Genomic DNA, 18,561 nt, shown 5'->3' with positions numbered 1-18,561 from the left:
TAAATTCACCTCTCCAAGTATTGGCATAAGTTAAAATTTAATTTTTAATGTAATCAAAGTCTATATGAACTTTATTACCATGATTAACATGTTTCCACCACAGCTTACCACTGCTGATGCGAGGAGCGGCCATATTGAAATGTGAAGACGGAGGCATGTTAGGGGGATTGTACAGAAAAAAAAGTACATTCAAGTAAAAAAAAAAAAAAAATCAGACATTTTCAAGAAAAATGGAAATTTGAGTTTGAAACGTGGAAAATTTGCTTGAAAAAACATTAAATTTTGAGTTTAATGTCAGAAAATTTCTAGTAGTTTCAAAAGTCAAAATTTCAACTTATGTACATTTTCTGAGTTTCAGAAGTTTAACCTTTTTTAGATAAAATTCAAAATGTAAGTTTTTTTGGAATATTGACAAATTTTGGAGCTTTTTTCTAGATTTCTCAAAAATGGTTGACTAAAAATGTATCTGGCTGCAGCCTGGACTTCAAATTTCAGCTCATAATCATTTCCCACAGTCACAGTGTGGGGTTTATAATACATTTTCTGAATCCTTAGAGTCTGTCGAGTATTACAGTTAACTCTTGTGCCAGGATATCATTGGGCTAAAAGAAATTTATCTAGATTAAATTGCAGTTTTTAAATCTAAAAAAAAAAAAAAAAGTGTAAATTTCTGGTTTAACAAGCTCTAGTAAAAACTCTGTGTTGGTCAGAGACTCAAATTTGGCTTAAATGAAAGTCACCAAGAATCCCAGGGTAACTTTTTTGAACTCTCGTTGAAAACTGTCGTTGTGTTCAGGAGTCAAGTCCTTAGCAGGATCTGGATCTAGTCAGAATTTAGATGTTGAGGTTTAAGGTGGTTTTAAGTTGTTTTTTGAAACCTGGACTCATTTAAACAAATGAGCTTTCAGAGTTTGTAGGATTACAGAAAGTCTGAAGGAAACCAGAAAGATACTCATGCAAAATCCTTTATTAACAGCTACAATCCAACAACAATTTATTTGAACTTCTTTAAATTCAGTTTTTATGATTTTTTTCAGAACAACTACAGTCAGAAATCCTCATAAAACATGTACATGTATTTACAAACAACGATGAAGCTTTTTTAAAGGCTCCATTCAGCGAAATGCGACTGTTTCAAACGTGTCTCAGCTGATGGGAGCAACAACATGCGTCTCGGGTAAATGAGTCCAAAATGAAGGAGCCGGGTCTCAGAACTGCTGCAGGATGAGTTTCTTCTTGCCGTCGTGGCTGAACCTGTTGGAGCGGAAGAGCTCGCTGTCGTAGAAGGCCGACAGGTTGTGGATGTTGATCTGTCGCGCCTGCAGAAGGAAAAAAACCAGGAGATCAGCACAAGTCTTCAAAACGTTTTCTTCACAGGAAACTCCAAAAATGACTTTAAAATGAGACCCATTATTATTCCGTGTTTAAAAATCTACCAGATTTCCAGGTTTTTAATTAATTCTAATTTTATTTTTTCTGTAGATATTTTAATATATAGTTGCTTATATTGATTTTTATATATTTTTGCTGCTGTAACAACAATTTTCCATTGTGGGATTAATAATGAACTGCTCTATTCGGTTTTGTTCTTCCATTTGAGTTTCTGTTTCTAAAAAAAACAACACACGCACTTAAAAACATTTTTTTGGCCACAAGTTAAAGTTTTTGGGGGTTTCTGGAAAATGAGCCGTTTCAAAAACCTCCCGAATGTTTAGTCACATTCCAAAGATACAACCGCTAAAATCTGATGCTACTCCATTTTTATTAACATTTTGTGAAGAAGGATGTAGCGCAGGGTCTTCTTCAGATGTTTTTGTGTGGTTTCCTTCAGTAGTTCTTGGTGCAGCGCCCCCACAGGCCAGGAAAGGAACTGATTTTTCAAAATGTTGCAAGTTTGGTCCTCAATCGAACCGAGTCCACTGGATTATCAGGTGGGAAAACACCCTTACCATCTAGAAACCACTTGCTGCATTCTAGTTGATTGTGCAGGAGGCTCTACTTCTGCTTTTCAAAGCTACACAGATGTATGATTGCACATCTGTTTGCAGACATTTCCATGTGTAAACCTCCGCACCTTGTCGTGCAGTTCCTTCTCTGGGATCTCGATGGTGTCGTTCTGGACTCCGTATCGGCTCCTCTGGTAGGCGACCTGCTCGGCCACCAGCTGCTTCAGGATGAACAGCAGCAGCTCGTTGTTGTCCCTGCGGAACGCCAGGTAGCGGGCAAACGTCTGGCCAACAAACAGGAGCCAGAGAATAGGTTAAGTTCCTCCTAGAAACCCGTTAAATTTTGTGTTTCTAACTCCAAAGCAGCAGCAGACCTTCCTCATGCTCCTCATCACGCTGAACTTCTGCGTGTCGATGAAACTCTCCAGCATCACCCTGATGGCCATGTTGACGTCATCCTCCAGGACGTAGTCCCTCAGGTGCATCTTGGCGTGAGCCTCCGCCATGCGGATCATCGACTCAATGTGGCGCACCGTGATGGGGATGCTGCCTGTGGCCTGCAGGGGGTGCCAAAGCAATGTCAGTTTCTACACCAACATGTCTGAACCAGGACAGCAGAGGACTCACCATGGACTCCTTGCGGAGGTCGCTGTAGATGCGAGCTACCTTGTCCTGATCCATCTGATTCAGTTTGGGGTGAACCTGTGCAAAAATAAATACATAAATACCAAAGATTCTTCTGGAGCAGATCAACCTGGACTGATTTTCGCCGGGGTGTGTTCGGACCCGCTCTTTGGCGTAGATGATGTATTTCCTCAGCAGCTCCTGAGGGATCGACGGGACGTCCAAAGAGTTGGGCAGAACCACGTCCTCCAAGGCCACGCCCCCTTCCTTGTTGCTAGGGTGATGCTTGATGTGGGAGCCGACAACGAAGCGCGCCAGCATCTCATCCTTGGTTGATAAATGGCAGCAGATCAGACAGAGTTCCTTGACTTTCACTGATACAGCGCCACAACTAAGACCAGTGCGCATCTAGAGGAGGCTACTTACTTGTCGCAGGCGGCTATGGTTATTTCAAAGCTAGCTACTGATCTGATTGGTAGGCTGACACCGCTAACTGAGCACCTAGTGCCTTCAAATGGGGAGAGCAGTCACTTGCATGAGCTTTGGAAAGGGAAGTGACTAGATTGCCAAGGCAGGTCACCCACTGGATTCCCTACTTCCTCCACTGTCCATTAGCACAAAGAGGCTAACTCTGACTTTCAAGAAGCTAACACTGACTTTTGAAAGGCTAGCGTTAGCACTGGTGAGGCTAGCATTCTCATACCAGTGCTGGCATTCCAGAGTTTAGCGCTGGCTTCCCAATCCACTGTGACATCAACCATAAAGGACAAAGAAAAATAGTCATGAGTGGCTAAGCATGCTAATCCTAGCGCCAGCTTATCTGTGCTAATGAACGGCACAGACGGTAGTTAATCCAGTGGGTAACCAGCCTCTCTAAAGGTAATGATAGTGACGATTCCTCCTTGTTGCCTCTCAACAGTAACTGGCTTTGGAAAGAATACATCATCCTGCAATTAGGATGCTATATCCAATAGACTTAATTTGGGCACCAATACCACGACATACGTTTCATCTTTTAATATTTTTAATAATAAACATGAAACTGCGGTACCTGCACGGGATCGACGGTGTCTCTGACGACACACAGCACGTCGAAACGAGACACGATGGGCTCCGTCAGGTCCACGTTCTCAGAGAAGGTGAGCGAAGGGTCGTACCTGCCGCCTGGAGACACAGGGGGAAAAACGGTTAGGAAAAACGACAAACCACAGGTGGCCGAACTGAACCTCCTTCGTATTAACTGGCGTTCGCACCGATGGGGTTGGCGGCGGCCATGACGGTGCACCTGGCCTGCAGCGACGTGACGATGCCGGCCTTGGAGATGGAGATGCTCTGCTGCTCCATCGCCTCGTGGATGCTCGTCCTGTCGGCGTCGTTCATCTGGAGGTTTAAGAACGTTTTAATTAAATCTCCATCAGAAGTCGTAGTCCTGGTCGGGATCCGAGTGCGTCTCGGCTCACCTTATCGAACTCGTCGATCAGGCAGACGCCGCGGTCGGCCAGCACCAGCGCTCCGGCCTCCAGCGTCCACTCGCGGCTCACAGGGTGTCTCTGGACATACGCAGTCAGGCCCACGGCGGACGCCCCCTGACCCGTGGTGAAGACGGCACGGCTCGCCACCTTCTCCACGTACCTGGGGAAGAAAACTCCTCCGTTAAACCGACTCTGGTCTGGATTAAACACGACTTTTAAAGGTGATCCATTACAGCTTAGGATTGGTCCACGGGCTACAAAACATGTTCATTGCATTCAAAATCACTCTTAATTCCTCAGATTTTAGTCTGGTCAGTTTTGCCAGATGCACAATTATGCGACCGTACATCTCTGAAAAGCAGAAGTGGAGCCTCCTGCACAACCAACCAGAATGCAGCAAGTGGTTTCTGGAACAACATGCTCGTCTTTCCCAGCAGTCATGCAGCGGGAATACCAGCTCAGATTAGGTTGCTAGGTAATGGGGCTGAGCTTCACTGAGGTTGCTAGGTTACAGCACAGTGCCATTGAAGGTGACTTAATCAGGAGAATTTTGAAACGGCTCCTTTTCCAGACACCAAAAATGCCAAAAACCAGCGTGGTGTCTTTTGTTTTTAGAAACAGTAGAAAAACAAAAACTTGCAAGTCGACTCTTACTTGAGGAACTGGGACTTGGCGGTTCCCGGGTCTCCACACAGCAGAACGTTGATGTCGCCACGCACTTTATGTTTCCCACCTGCAGGAGGGAGAGACTCAGTTCATGGACGTTTATGGGTGAGACGCAGTCGGGATCTCCGCTGGGAGTCGGTACCTGGGTTCTTAGGCTCTCCTCCGAACAGAGACAGCGCCAGGGCGCGCTTGATGTCCTCGTGACCGTAGATGGACGGAGCGATGCTGGCAAAGATCTGCAGGCAGGAAGTAAAAATTTGTGGTTTATTTAAACCGACAGAAATCAGCCGAGTTTCAGTCTGGAAGGTGATGGCGTTCTTCCTCACCCTCTCCCCGATTCGCTCATCCTTCGACAGGGCAACGATCGCCTTGACGTCCTCGTCTGTGAGCTCCGCCACGGCGACGCCCTCGTCCCGGCGGGTGATGTGATTGGCCAGGATCACAGTGGCGAACACCGGGAAGCCATTGGCCGTGTTCAGAGAGCCGTCGTAGTTGTTGTGGTAGATTCCAGTCAACTCCTGGCAAGACGAAGAGACGGACAGTTTCAGCAAAATGTCCTTCCATCAAAAGAATCTCTGCTTTTTTGTTTTATTGATCCGTTTGGATTTCTAAACTTTTTCATAAAGTTTCTTCTCAAGATTCCAGAGTCTCAGTGCCTTTTTAAAGTTTTCTTCTGCAGAGGTTAAGATTTAAATAAGACTGGAAATGGATGGATGGACAACAGGATGTGTAGAGAATTAAATGAGCGGATGCACAGACTGATACATAGAAGAACGGATAAAATATTTATTTTCTCTGAATTCAGATATTTCTCCTCTCATCCAGGCCTGAAAACATTGAAAACATGAAACAACTAAACTCTAAAACCTTCCAGACAGGAAACTCGTCCTTCATGAAGGTCAGGCTGCGTTCTGACATTTCGATCGTTTCCTCACGGTTTGAACGGAGTTGGACTCACGATCTCGTCTCCAGGCTTGCAACTGTCCACCAGGTCGGCCAGCAGGACGGCGTCCTTGGAGCGCGGCAGGCGGCCCGCCGCCACCTTCCCAGGACTCTCCTGGATGGTGATCCTCTGGTAGTTCTGGTACACCGTCTGGAGGAGGGAGGCGGCCGGTTAAATCCCCTCTGATTGGGCTGACAACTTAAAGGGGCAATACTTTCCAGGCACATGCTGCCATTTTATAGCATAATAAAGTAACTTTAACCTTGAGTTGTTCCAAAAATGTTAAGTTAATTATGACTAAAAAGAAATTTCACTTCCTGACACACTGCCTTGAAATTGAGTCTCTGTCTCTTTAAGAAGCTCCTGCTCTTTCTGAGGCTCCATCTTCAGAAAGTCATCACAACATGGCTCCTTTATTAACCCTTTCAGGTTTTTAGCAGTGTTGCTCTGACAGGTAGCTCCTGTAAGGAACTCAGCAGGTGTTTGCTAACTGCTGCTGGCTAGTCTGAAGGGGCTGAGTAGGGAAGGAGCTGTGCCTTGAAGGCAGATCTAGGTCCAACCAGGTGTTTTGCTAAGCTGAATGGTTGCCATGGAGATAAAAGGATTTCTCAAACAGGCGAGAAAGAAATAAGGCAAAACTCCAGGTACGTTTTTGATGAGGGAATAAAATTATAACATGATATAGAGCTAAAAAGGTTGATTTTACGTGACGCTGCCTCTTTAAATGTAGTCTAAATGTTGAGTTGGCCATCTTGGCAACAGCTCACCTCCTCCATGTTGACCTCGAAGGGCCCCTGGGACTGACACTCGGGGCAGGAGCCCGGCTTCACCTCCTGGTTCTGGGACTGGAAGAACGGCCCCAGAACGAAGCTGCACTTGCTGCAGTTGTACTTGACCATGCTGAGCTGCGGCAGAACGCCGGTGCAGCTGCTCACCACGCCGCTGGTCCGGATCAGCTGGTTCAGGTGGAGCTGCCTGAGGAGGAGGAGTGACGAGTCAGACGCTCAACGGATTTCACTGCAAAAACTAAATATTACCAAATATTTTTGGTCTAGTTGTAAAGGCAAATATTTTAGTACACTTACAATAAGACAAAACTAACTGACAAGATTTCAGCAAGAGTTAAGATCCTAATTCAGTCAATAATGTCTTAATATTGACAAAAAAGTGCTGGTTCTGTTGGTTATAACAAAACAGTTTCCAATGTTATAAGTGAAATAATCATTAATTTCAGCTGCATTAAATGAGAAATGGCGGTGAGTAGCGATACCTGAGCGCCCGGATCTCCTCCACCAGAGGCAGGTTGCAGATCCGGACGTGGATCTCGTGAGCGATGCGGTCGTATTTCGGGTACATGGCGAGAACGACTTCTTTGGCCGCTTCATCGAAAATCTGAGAACAGATTTAGTCACGTTTACCTCCAATCATCATCCAAACTTTACTAGTTTGTCATTCAAACTAGTAAAAAATGGAAAAACACGCAGAAAGGAAGGTAAAAACATAAATAACTAAAAATACAAAAAGCCGACTCACCTTGAGCATCTCGGTTGGGGCCTCAGGCAGGAAGTAAGCCAGAACATGTTCTCTGGCCGCCAGGTCTTCGTAGTTTACAACCAGACTCTCTCTGTTCTCTGCACAGGAAAAGGATCAGAACAGGAAGTGACCACACGGCTCATTGATCAGAACAGGAAGTGACCACGCTGCTCATCGATCAGAACAGGAAGTGACCACACAGCTCATCGATCAGAACAGGAAGTGACCACACAGCTCATCGATCAGAACAGGAAGTGACCACGCTGCTCATCGATCAGAACAGGAAGTGACCACACAGCTCATCGATTAGAACAGGAAGTGACCATGCTGCTCGCCTCGCCATCCCCGCCTACCTTTGCACATGTCGCTGATCTTCTCCTTGAACACGTTGTGGCCGTTCTCGTCCACGTGGGTCCGCAGGAAGTTCTTGAAGCGGTTGTAGATCTCGAGGCGAGGCGCTGCCATGGAAACCCACTCCCTCACAGTGTGGCCCTGCGGGTCGGAAACCCGTCAGAAACCCGGCCGGGTGGAAAACTCAGGAAAATTCAAGCATTTCCAAGGTATGTTTCCAAACTTTACAGCAGAACACTTTGGAGCTGAAAATGACGGCTTCACTTTCAGTTAATGAAACCGTCGTTAACTGAAAAATAACAGCTTCAATTCACTGTTATATCACATCATCTATGACAGTTATTAATAAAAATCATACATTCAGCAGGAACAAGGTCAACAAATAAAACACTAATTTAACAACAAAAAAAATCCCCAAATTCTCCACTTGTGTTTCTGCTGCTACTTAAAACTAATTGCATGTATATAATTGTTCAGATTTATCATCATCACAGAATATCATTAAACTTTCACATCCCTCCTCACTAATTGCACTTTATTACCAAACTGTGCAGTTTGAACACACTTAACCCTTTCTAAACCTTGAACACACCTAACTGAAATTCAATGATATTCAAGGATTTAATATCCTTGAATTGTACTACCACAAACCTTCATGTCTTCCAGGTTCTCGATGCTCTCGATCATCTCCTCTTCGTCTCCGTCGGTGATTCCCTCGGCCGCGCGCTCGGCGATCCGCCGCCGTCTGGCTCCGGGAGGACCGTCGTCTTCATCTTCGCTGTCTGGAACACAAAGTTAAGCGTCAGTTTGATTCCCGTGGCGGTTCTGGGTCATTCTGAGCGGTTCTGCTCACCATAAAGCAGTCCTCTCCGCAGCCTCCCGGTGAGCCCCTGCTCCCGGTCACGCCGCCTCATCGCCTCCTCGGCGGCGGCGCGGGCTCCCGGCGACAGCTCCGACAGATCCTCGTCATCCAGGTCCAAACCTTCCACCTCGTACCGATCCAGCTCCGGGATGGCGCGGTAATCCCTGGAAGAACAGCAAAATTATCTGGGATTGCAACACAACAAAAACATCAACAGATTCCTGAGCAAACAAATGTTGCTGGATGATAAATTGTCCCAGAAGTTCTTGAGATAAACAATAATGTTGTTGTTGTTTTGAGACAATTTAATGGCAAAATAACACATTCCCAAAGATCAATAAACTTTAAATTATAATCAACATTTAACACTGGAACTGGAAGACATTTTAATATCCAAAATAAATAAACAAAAACAACCAAAATGATCCTTCAAAAAACAGGGGGGGCCAGCTGAGACCAAAAACGTTTATTATCCAGTTTATGGTAGAAAGAGAGAAAAGAGAAACAATAAATCATGCAAATTTAAATGACTGAGTTTGTTTTCCTTCATTGATTTGTTGCGACAGGTCTAGTCACCTCTCCATCCCGTCCCCGATCAGTTCCTCCCCATCGTCCTCCTCCGGCAGGGGGCCGTCGCCCAGCAGCCCCTCGGACTCGTCCTCGAAGGGGGGAAGGTCGCGCCCGGGGCTGGAGGTCAAGTCTCCTCTCCTGGAGGCTCGGCTGGGGCTGGTGGCCATGTGGAACGACTCCGAGGAATCCTGCAAAACACCAAAAGTCTGGTGACTGTCAAAACACTCAAACACTGCGACTGAACCTTCAGAGTCACATAAAGACGGTTACAACGTCAGCCTTCTGTCACCAGAACAACATTTCCACGATTAAAGGACTAATGTCAAAGCGAGACCTAGAGAAAATCCTCCATGTGTTTATTTTTCTGTTCTGCATCTCCAGAACCAAACATGGAGAAGCTGCATTCAGCTTCTATGCACTACAAAGCTGGAACAAACTTCTAAAAAACTGCAAAACAGCCGAAACACGGAGTTCCTTTAAATCAAGACAAAAACCCAGCTGTTAAAGCTGCTTTTGATTCATAATAAATTGACCAAAATATATGACGTGTATTGATTATTTTAATGATCATCATCAAAATGTAATAATGTCTGTTACTGGTTTTCACAACTGGTGCCTGTCTGATGCATTTGATGCTCATCTCATTTTTGAGTCATTTCAAATTTTGAGGTTTGTATTTCAAAGATTTCTCGTTCTTTTAGACAATTATACGTTGACAGATCTAGTCATTAGTAATGCAGCAAAAATATATAAAATATAGGGAAAATACAGCTTCGATAACATAACTTTAGTATTTGTTACAGCTTGAACTAAAAGCCGAGGTTAATTTAATGTTTGCCTGACATGTTTTAGATCAGTTTGGGTTTTTTCTCTCTACCTTCACAGATCATTTCAGGTTTTATTTCTTTGTTTTGCATCTATTTGAGCTCATAAATGTGATTAAACATAAAAAAGAATAGAAAACATAGAAAACACGAAGAGCAAAATAGTCAAATATTTTGGGGGTGTGCAATATACAGTGCATTTTGTGTGACGTGGCAAATTATGAGTTTGTCATTATTTCCTATTTTTAAGACTACATAATAAACATTGTTACACTCAACTGATATTATTAACTGATATTAGCATATAGAAATAAGGGTAAAAAGCAAGCTAGCTTATAAATGGAAAATTGAACCTTATTTCTCTCTAACTTTACCATTTTTATTCAGATTAAGAGATTTCACAAATACTCAAATAGGTTAAAAATATTCTGCTAGCACTGCAAAATAATCTAGTCCAGGTTTGAAAAGTCTAAATGTCAGTTTCTGAACCGAGTCAGTTCTAATGCATTGAAATCGCAGTTTATTTAACTTTCATAAATCAAATTAAGGTTTCGCACATCGTAGTTGGGTTTTCAATATTCTGCTGCTAGTGAAAAATAACCTAGTCTAGTTTGAAGAGTCTAAATATTTTTAATCTGAGCAGATTAAAGATGAAATTAGGTGGAATCGCCCTTTATTCATTTCTCAATTCAGAAGCCAACTTCAGCTTTGTTGTATATTAAATAAAGACATCAGCGGCCACATGGCAGCTAATAACAGCCTAACAGTTACTTAAATGCTCCATTAAAACCAACATTTACGAATTAAAGCAAACAAGACGAAACCTATCATCCATATTATTGACGCTAAACGGATTTTAATGAGGCTTCATTAACAAAATATTAGTTTTCTAACTGTAATAACTCTCCCCATCAGTGTCAATACAGAAACTACAATACAGTAAAACCGAGAAAAACTCAAATTACTGCAAATAACCCTGAATTATTTATCTTTTCTTTCCTTTTTTACAGCGAACCCCAAACATTCGCTCATTTATTCGGTTTTAGCTCGTTTTCACTCACCGCCATTGATGCGCTGCTGTTTGTCTGCTGCTTCTTCTCCTTCCTGCCGGGAGTCACTTTTCGCGCGAAACAACCACGTGACAGTCAAAGCGCGCGAAAAGTCATGAATAATGAAAATGATCGTTGACGTGAAGATTTTCTATTGGTCTATTGTTTTCTATGAGGCGTGGTTTTGAGCTGGATTTGTTTTCTTTCACGAACAGGCGCAGTTGTCTGTTTAATGCGGCTGCGGTGGAAAGGAGGCGGTGTACGCCGTGGAGTTAAACAAACGCACCTTTTTTCTCACTTTCCTGTCCGGGCGGAGTTTATGACGCAACAAGGCCCCGGGAACCATTTTTTGTTTTTTCTGTTGTTTGTACTTAAAACATCCTGTAATTTCTAACTGTTTTGTTTATTTTTTCTTTGTTAAAACACATCATAATATATATTTTTATTGGGAGCTTACGTAATTTACCAGAACAAAGTAGTGCATGATTGTGAAGGAAAGAAAGTGACAAACACTCAAACGTTTTTCCAAATAAAAATCAGAAAATCTGACACCCATATTTAATTTTTTTTGCCACACTAATTGCCTGATTTGTAAAAACAAATAAATAAATAAAAGGGTCAATCTGTGTATTTATCTCACTATAAGTGCAGATAATTTGTAATGTAAACTTAAAAGAAATATAAGCAAATATTTCAGTCTCTAGAGTCTAGATGTATAAAGCTGGTGGAAGACTTTCTACAAACTATTTTCTATATCACATAAAATCCCAATACACTGAGACCTGGAGCTGCAATTTGACAAAATCTGAAAAGGTAAACATGTATAAATAGTTTTGTATATCCAATGGTTTAGTTTTAGACAGTTCAGCTCAATGTGAAAATGTATTTAGTTTTTTTTGTGCTAATCCCTTTATTGAACAAGAAAGCAAATGATCTCTTTACAACAAACTGCTGGTTACAAAGAGCAAGTAAGATTGACCTTACACTGGTTTACTGACCTCTTTCTCTAAATGTTACACTGAATCAGAGTTAAGTGGGTTAAAAAATAATAAAAATCATCTTTATTGATCATGAAAAGGAATTAAAAAGAAAATAAAATCCAAATAAATTCTCCAGTAAAATCAACTTGCTACAGATTCTTGCCTGGAAGAAGAATATAAAGAAAAGCAGGATGAGTCAAAAGATATGTGGTGCATAGATGCTTGATGCTGTTTCTCCATGTTTTTTTCTGGTTTTGAGGATGGACACCAGAACCAGAAGACCTGAAAAGTCTGGCAGGTTGACACATTTTAAGGTATTTTGATGGCTGGTGCGTTCACACCAGCCATGTTCAGTCCACTTTAATCGAACTCCAGTACTTTTATTAAAGTCCAGTTCTGTTGTTGTAGTGTGAATGCTAATCGAACTCTGGTCTCCTCGGTCTCAGTTCGGTTGAAGTGAACTATAGTGCGGTTTGAATACATATGTGAACGCCAAGCGGACCAGACACTGCGGGAAACACACATAAAGTAACAGAAGAATAGCGAGAAGGCCGGTTTTGTAACTGTCTTTATGTGTCTCTGAAGGTTCTGGTTCATCGCTACACAGAGATTTAATTAGTTCCTAGTTTCTCTGCGTCTTCATCAATTTTTCTAGTTGAACTGAAAACCTACTGAATAGAAGGAGGACAGATTTTTCAAGCTCCTATTGGCTGAGGAGTTTTTTGCTCTCTTCTGATTGGCTGTAATAGTTTAAGAATGGAGTCATTCAGTCTTTATTCAAAACACAAGCAGTCCAGTCCTGCCTCACTGCCCCAGGTAGTCCTGCAGTCCAGCAGAGGGCCACTTTAAAAACCTTGCTGTTTTGCAGGTCCACTAACGATACGGCAAGCACTCACTATATTTAAGAGATCAGCGTGAAGCTTTATGACTTTCCCCTCTGCGTGTTGGAGCAAAATCAGGAGGCGAAGAAACCTGCTGGGTTCATGTTGCAGAGGGTGGAGAAGAAGAGCTGGCAGCCGGACAAATCAGGAGTGTTGGGGGAAAAACTAGAGTAAAAAGGTGGAAAATCACAGATAAATACAAAAAGGCAAGGTTATTGAGTTGATTTGAGTTTCCAGACAGGAATTAGTCAAAAAAGAGACGGTTAGTCAGAGGTAGTGAGTGGATGAAAGAACAGACGTCTGAAAATTGCTGCAGGGCAGCGGGAGCGACTGTGGGCGGGGAGAGAGGAAGTGTGGTCGACAGGAGAGGAATTTAAAGTCTCATTGTTCTGGAAGAGCAGAGGCAGCGAGAGCCGAGGAAGAGGAGGAAGAGGAGGACGACATGGACGCGAGCGCAGCTGTGGAAAAGGTATGGACACCTTCAGACACGGCCAGATGTGGAGGTCAGGGGTCAGTCAGGCTGGTAGGACGTAGAGTCTCCTCCTGCTGGTGGAGATCCTTTTCATTATGGCCAGTAAACTTTAATTTGACTTAAAGATAAAAACATTTAGCTGCTTAAAAATTCATTTAGCACTTGTTTGTACTTCCATTTTGGTTTCTGTTGCTTCTAAAACAGCTTAAGCTCAATAAGTTAATATTTTTTGGTGTCTGGAAAATGAGTAGTTTCAAAAACCTACCAATTGCATACTTAGCAACCCCAACTAAAACGGTTACCTAGCAACCCAAGCTGAACTCCAGCTCATTTGGTCAGCTGGTTTTACAATGGCTGCTGGAGTAGATGACTTTACATCCTGAAACCACTTCCTGCATTCTTGTTGGTTGTGCAGGAGGCTCTACTAATGCTTTTCAAGCATTAGTAGATGTACAGTTGTACAAAATAGGCAGAATTGACCAGACTAAAATCTCATTATCCAAGAATGATTTTGTACAAAAAATGTAAAATATGTTTGCATAGACCATAGACCGATTGTAACCTGATCAAGGAAGTATAATTAAACCAAGTTTACCTTCTGAAAACAATAACATCCAGTCAGTTCAGTATCCTCTGATTTAGACAAAACACTTGTTTTTAGTTACGTTTACAGCTAGAAGCTTTTATCAAATCACCATCTGCAGTAATATCATGTTAATTCTGACCTTTTGCTGATCATTATTTGATCTATTAATTTATAGTTACACAACAAACACCTTAAAGGATTTTTTAAAATAAGAACTGCATGCACACATTTTGTATAGGCTAAAACATATACAGTTAAGTAATCTTTTAATTTTATAAACATCTTTTTTTCTGACTGGTAGTAGTATTAATGTTTTAGAGTGGCCACTAAAGATTAGGGTGATGGCAAGGAGGCCCTCCGACACTAAAGAGGTCAAAGGTGCAAAACATTGCAAAGCAACTATAGGAAAATCTTTATAGTTATAACATATAGAATTAATAATTTAAGCAACATGTTAATAAAACAGACTAATTCTGAAAATTGTTGCTACACTGGTATTATTTTATCATCTTTTAAGAACTCTGTGTTGTTTCCTGTGAGAAACAAACTTCTTCATTAAAAGTCATTTTAAATGTAAATCTGAAAGGATGTGAATAATTTAGGGCTTAGCTGTTCATATATAACCAGTAAAACTTATTGCCGATATAAATTCACTTAAAGAAATAAGGAGCAAACAATGCATTAATGAGTTGACGAGATTTAATGATCGCGTTTGATATTAAGTTGTTTAACTTTTGAGCATTTATTTAAGTCTTACACATTCATTCTACAAAATAATAAAAAAAAAAAAATCAAGTAAAATGTATTAAATTCTAATTTATGTCCAGTTTTCCTCTTTTTTAAAACTGCAAATTATAACAAAAATTGTTTTAAGATAATAAAAAAAAGCTACCAGGAAAACCTGGAAATGAAGAAATGCAGTGAATAATATAGAAAATATGTCTTCCTAATGTTCTTAATTTGGAGATATTTATTTCATTTCTTAGTTTGAACTTCTTAAATATATTTTTATATACTTTTCTTAAAGCAAAAATATGTCTTGAACGTATTAATTCATGTTTGTTTTCTTTCAAATAGAGGCAAATTAAAGTTACTGTGAAATGATGGTTGTTTAAATCTTACATTTGAAACATAAAATACATAATTTCAATAGATGTCTTTAAAATAAAACAATACATTTGTAAATTTGGCAGATAAAATCCTAATTTAGTGGGTCTGTGCAATAATTAAAACCATCTTTGATAAAAAAAAAACAACTATTTCTTCAGAGCAAACTTTTATTTTCCACTTGCTTTAAGATAAAATAAGCTCACTGAGAATAGAATAGAACAGAATAGAATAGAACAGAATATAATAGAATAGAACAGAATAGAATAGAACAGAACAGAATAGAATAGAATAGAATAGAACAGAAGAGAACAGAACAGAATAGAATATAATAGAATAGAATAGAACAGAATAGAATAGAATAGAACAGAACAGAATATAATAGAATAGAACAGAATAGAATAGAACAGAACAGAATAGAATAGAATAGAATAGAACAGAAGAGAACAGAACAGAATAGAATATAATAGAATAGAATAGAACAGAATAGAATAGAATAGAACAGAACAGAACAGAACAGAACAGAATATAATAGAATAGAACAGAATAGAATAGAATAGAATAGAACAGAACAGAATATAATAGAATAGAACAGAACAGAATAGAATATAATAGAATAGAATAGAATAGAATAGAATAGAATAGAACAGAACAGAATATAATAGAATAGAACAGAATAGAATAGAATAGAATAGAACAGAATAGAACAGAATAGAATAGAACAGAACAGAACAGAACAGAATAGAATAGAACAGAATAGAACAGAATAGAATAGAACAGAACAGAACAGAACAGAACAGAACAGAATAGAACAGAATAGAACAGAATAGAACAGAATAGAATAGAATAGAACAGAACAGAATAGAATAGAACAGAATAGAATAGAATATAACAGAATAGAATAGAATAGAATAGAATAGAACAGAATAGAACAGAACAGAACAGAATAGAACAGAATAGAACAGAATAGAACAGAACAGAATAGAACAGAATAGAACAGAATATAATAGAATAGAACAGAACAGAATAGAACAGAATAGAATAGAACAGAATAGAACAGAATAGAACAGAACAGAACAGAATAGAACAGAACAGAACAGAATAGAATAGAACAGAACAGAACAGAATAGAATAGAACAGAACAGAATAGAATAGAACAGAACAGAATAGAACAGAACAGAACAGAATAGAATAGAACAGAACAGAATAAAATAGAACAGAACAGAACAGAATAGAACAGAATAGAATAGAACAGAATAGAACAGAACAGAACAGAACAGAACAGAATAGAACAGAACAGAATAGAATAGAACAGAATAGAACAGAATAGAATAGAACAGAATAGAATAGAACAGAATAGAACAGAACAGAACAGAATAGAACAGAATAGAATAGAATATAACAGAACAGAATAGAATAGAACAGAATAGAACAGCCCTTCACTTGTCCTTCATTATTTGTATTGGCTGGAAAACCCAGCGGGCCGATGCAGGAGCCAGGTGGTACACCTGAAGTAATCCTGCAGCTTGTTAAAGGTACAGCTGTTATTTTGCATCTCTGTAAATAAAATGGTAACAAAACCTTTATTAATTTTAGAAAACTTACGGAATAATTGAAAGTCACAGGTTAAGATATTTTGTTTTGCTTTTCAGAAAAGACTAATTAAGTTATTAAAAAATAAACAGAATACATTAGGATTTGGGAAAATACAATTTTTTTGGACTCATTTTTCTGTTGCCTTTAAAACGACACCACAGTTTAACGTTGGAGCATGAAGCCTGTCACTGGGCCAGCGACCCGTCCAGAGGTCAGGCGTCTGAAAACCAGATGGACCAGCGCCACCTGTTGATGTTTATCTGTTTGTTTAAGCCCAGAAGCTTAAAAATGTTCCACCGCCATGATGGAAATAACTCCCAGCACTCCCAGCAGAGAATGCTGCACTGGACCAAACTAATCCAGTGGTGTCCAAAGTGCGGTCTGGGGGCCACTTGTAGCCCTCAGACTGACTTTTTGTGGCCCCTAAATGCAATTTCAGAGTGATGCAAATTCGAGCCGTCCATACAGGTGACTGGTGCAGATGGAGACTTTTTATTTTTAATTAGGGTAAAATTATTACTGATATAATTTTCTACAAATGTTACGAAAGCATTTGTCTTTAATAATAAGTAGAACCACGTCGATCCAAAAACGTTTTCTTAAAAGCGACTTTGCTGCAGCCAAATCTGCTTTTATTTATTTATTTTTTAAAGGTTTTGTTGGCTCTAGTGGCCTTTATTTGAAAGTAGTTTGACAGGAAACAGGGTAATCAGAGAGGGGGAAGACATGCGGCAAATATTGCCAGGCCGGGAATCGAACCTACGACCACCGCTACAAGGACTAAGGCCTCAACGTGGGTCATGCTTTGCCCCTGCGCCACCACAGCGCCCCCAAATCTGCTTTTATTAAATTTATAAAAGGGTCAATATTAGAATTCAAGAAATCAAGGATTTTTTTTTATTGTCATACCATCTGACAAATACCATATTATTTAATATCATACATATTATTTAATATCATACATATTATTTAATATCATACCAAAATACCATATTATTTAATATCATACCAAAATACCATATTATGTATTTTCCAGGCACATGAGAAAATGAGTAAAATCATTCCTTTATAGGAGAAAATACTTACAAAAGATCACCAAACATTTCATTTAAAATAGGTTTTAAGTAAATTTTCTAAGCCTGAAGCTATGAGCTAGCCCCCCGCTCTAGGACAACACCTTGACCATTGTCTCTCTCCACTTTTAAATAGCTGCTGGAAACTCTATCTGGGTTTTGTTTTAGTTCCAGACCAACATGAAGCCCAGAGGATCCATGGCTGCTGTTCCGCCTTTCCTGTGACCTCCAGCCTCTTATCTCTCTGCGTTTCCTGCGTTTTCCCTCCTCTCATAGCTGACATATTCAAAATAACTTGGTTGAGAGTGACCCCACCTAAATGCTCGCCTTATCTGATCCCTAAATATAGAAACGCTGAACTATTTAATCCAGGAGAGGTTTTTATTTCCTCTTTTTTGTTTAACCACACGCTTATAAAGCGACAAAAACTAAATAAAATCTGCAACACGTGGGAGGACGCGGCTTCATCGCCCAAACTATTTAAATGTCGAGACTTCCTAATCAGATGCAGCTTTTATTAAAAACATTTCAAATTTAGCATGACTTTTGGTCAGGAGTTTCTCTATTTCTGACATTTTTATAGTCTAATCCGTTAATAATAAGGATGATTTATTGACAGAATTTCCCAGAATAACACAGCGCAGTGTTATTATGATAAAGTGACTGTGCGGCTGTCAGTCAGCCGACTCCAGAGGAATGTAATTACAGTCTTGTTCTGCTGAAGCTGCTTCAACAACAAGCCTTCACCACTGAACTAGTTTTATTATGGGCTGATCATTCACACCCTGTTTCAGAGACACTGCTCTTGTTTTTGTCCCGTTATGATCAGGGCCATGCAGAGCCCTTTTTAGGGCCAGGGGCTCAAAAAGGGCACATTGAACAAGATCTTAAAACTCCATACAACAACATAGCAACAATCCATAATAATCAATAATCTAACTGGATCCTACTGGATCATCGCCATCATGCAGGAAATGCAAAGCAAATCTAGTCTCTATTTTCCCCAACAGGTAAAAAGTTTCTGTT

At 40.3% G+C, this 18,561-nt stretch overlaps 2 protein-coding genes across 2 annotated transcripts in view; one reads left to right on the top strand and one right to left on the bottom strand.

Moving 5' to 3' along the window:
- Positions 1 to 949: 949 nt before the first annotated feature.
- Positions 950 to 10,959, bottom strand: mcm2 (minichromosome maintenance complex component 2). The gene is made up of 20 exons (XM_032548441.1): positions 10,853 to 10,959; positions 8,974 to 9,155; positions 8,389 to 8,561; positions 8,187 to 8,317; positions 7,538 to 7,676; positions 7,185 to 7,282; positions 6,922 to 7,043; positions 6,419 to 6,626; positions 5,667 to 5,801; positions 5,035 to 5,226; positions 4,851 to 4,944; positions 4,697 to 4,775; positions 4,031 to 4,202; positions 3,824 to 3,950; positions 3,622 to 3,734; positions 2,733 to 2,897; positions 2,574 to 2,648; positions 2,321 to 2,503; positions 2,075 to 2,230; positions 950 to 1,319 (listed from the first exon to the last, which is right to left on the bottom strand). The coding sequence occupies exons 1-20, from the start codon at positions 10,856 to 10,858 to the stop codon at positions 1,209 to 1,211; spliced, it is 2,661 nt and encodes an 886-aa protein (XP_032404332.1). The 5' UTR covers positions 10,859 to 10,959; the 3' UTR covers positions 950 to 1,208.
- Positions 10,960 to 12,807: 1,848 nt separating this feature from the next.
- The window catches only part of lmcd1 (LIM and cysteine-rich domains 1), a 21,517-nt gene continuing 15,763 nt past the window's right edge, over positions 12,808 to 18,561 (top strand). The window contains exon 1 of the mRNA XM_032548474.1: positions 12,808 to 13,170. Coding sequence (XP_032404365.1) covers positions 13,144 to 13,170 — 27 coding nt within the window. The 5' untranslated portion in view covers positions 12,808 to 13,143. The remainder of the gene's footprint in view (positions 13,171 to 18,561) is intronic.

This window comes from Xiphophorus hellerii, chromosome 20 (genome assembly GCF_003331165.1).
Source record: "Xiphophorus hellerii strain 12219 chromosome 20, Xiphophorus_hellerii-4.1, whole genome shotgun sequence".
NCBI classification, from domain to species: Eukaryota; Metazoa; Chordata; class Actinopteri; order Cyprinodontiformes; family Poeciliidae; genus Xiphophorus; species Xiphophorus hellerii.
Note: the sequence above shows the minus strand (reverse complement) of the source record. Positions and strands in the feature narration are given on the sequence as shown.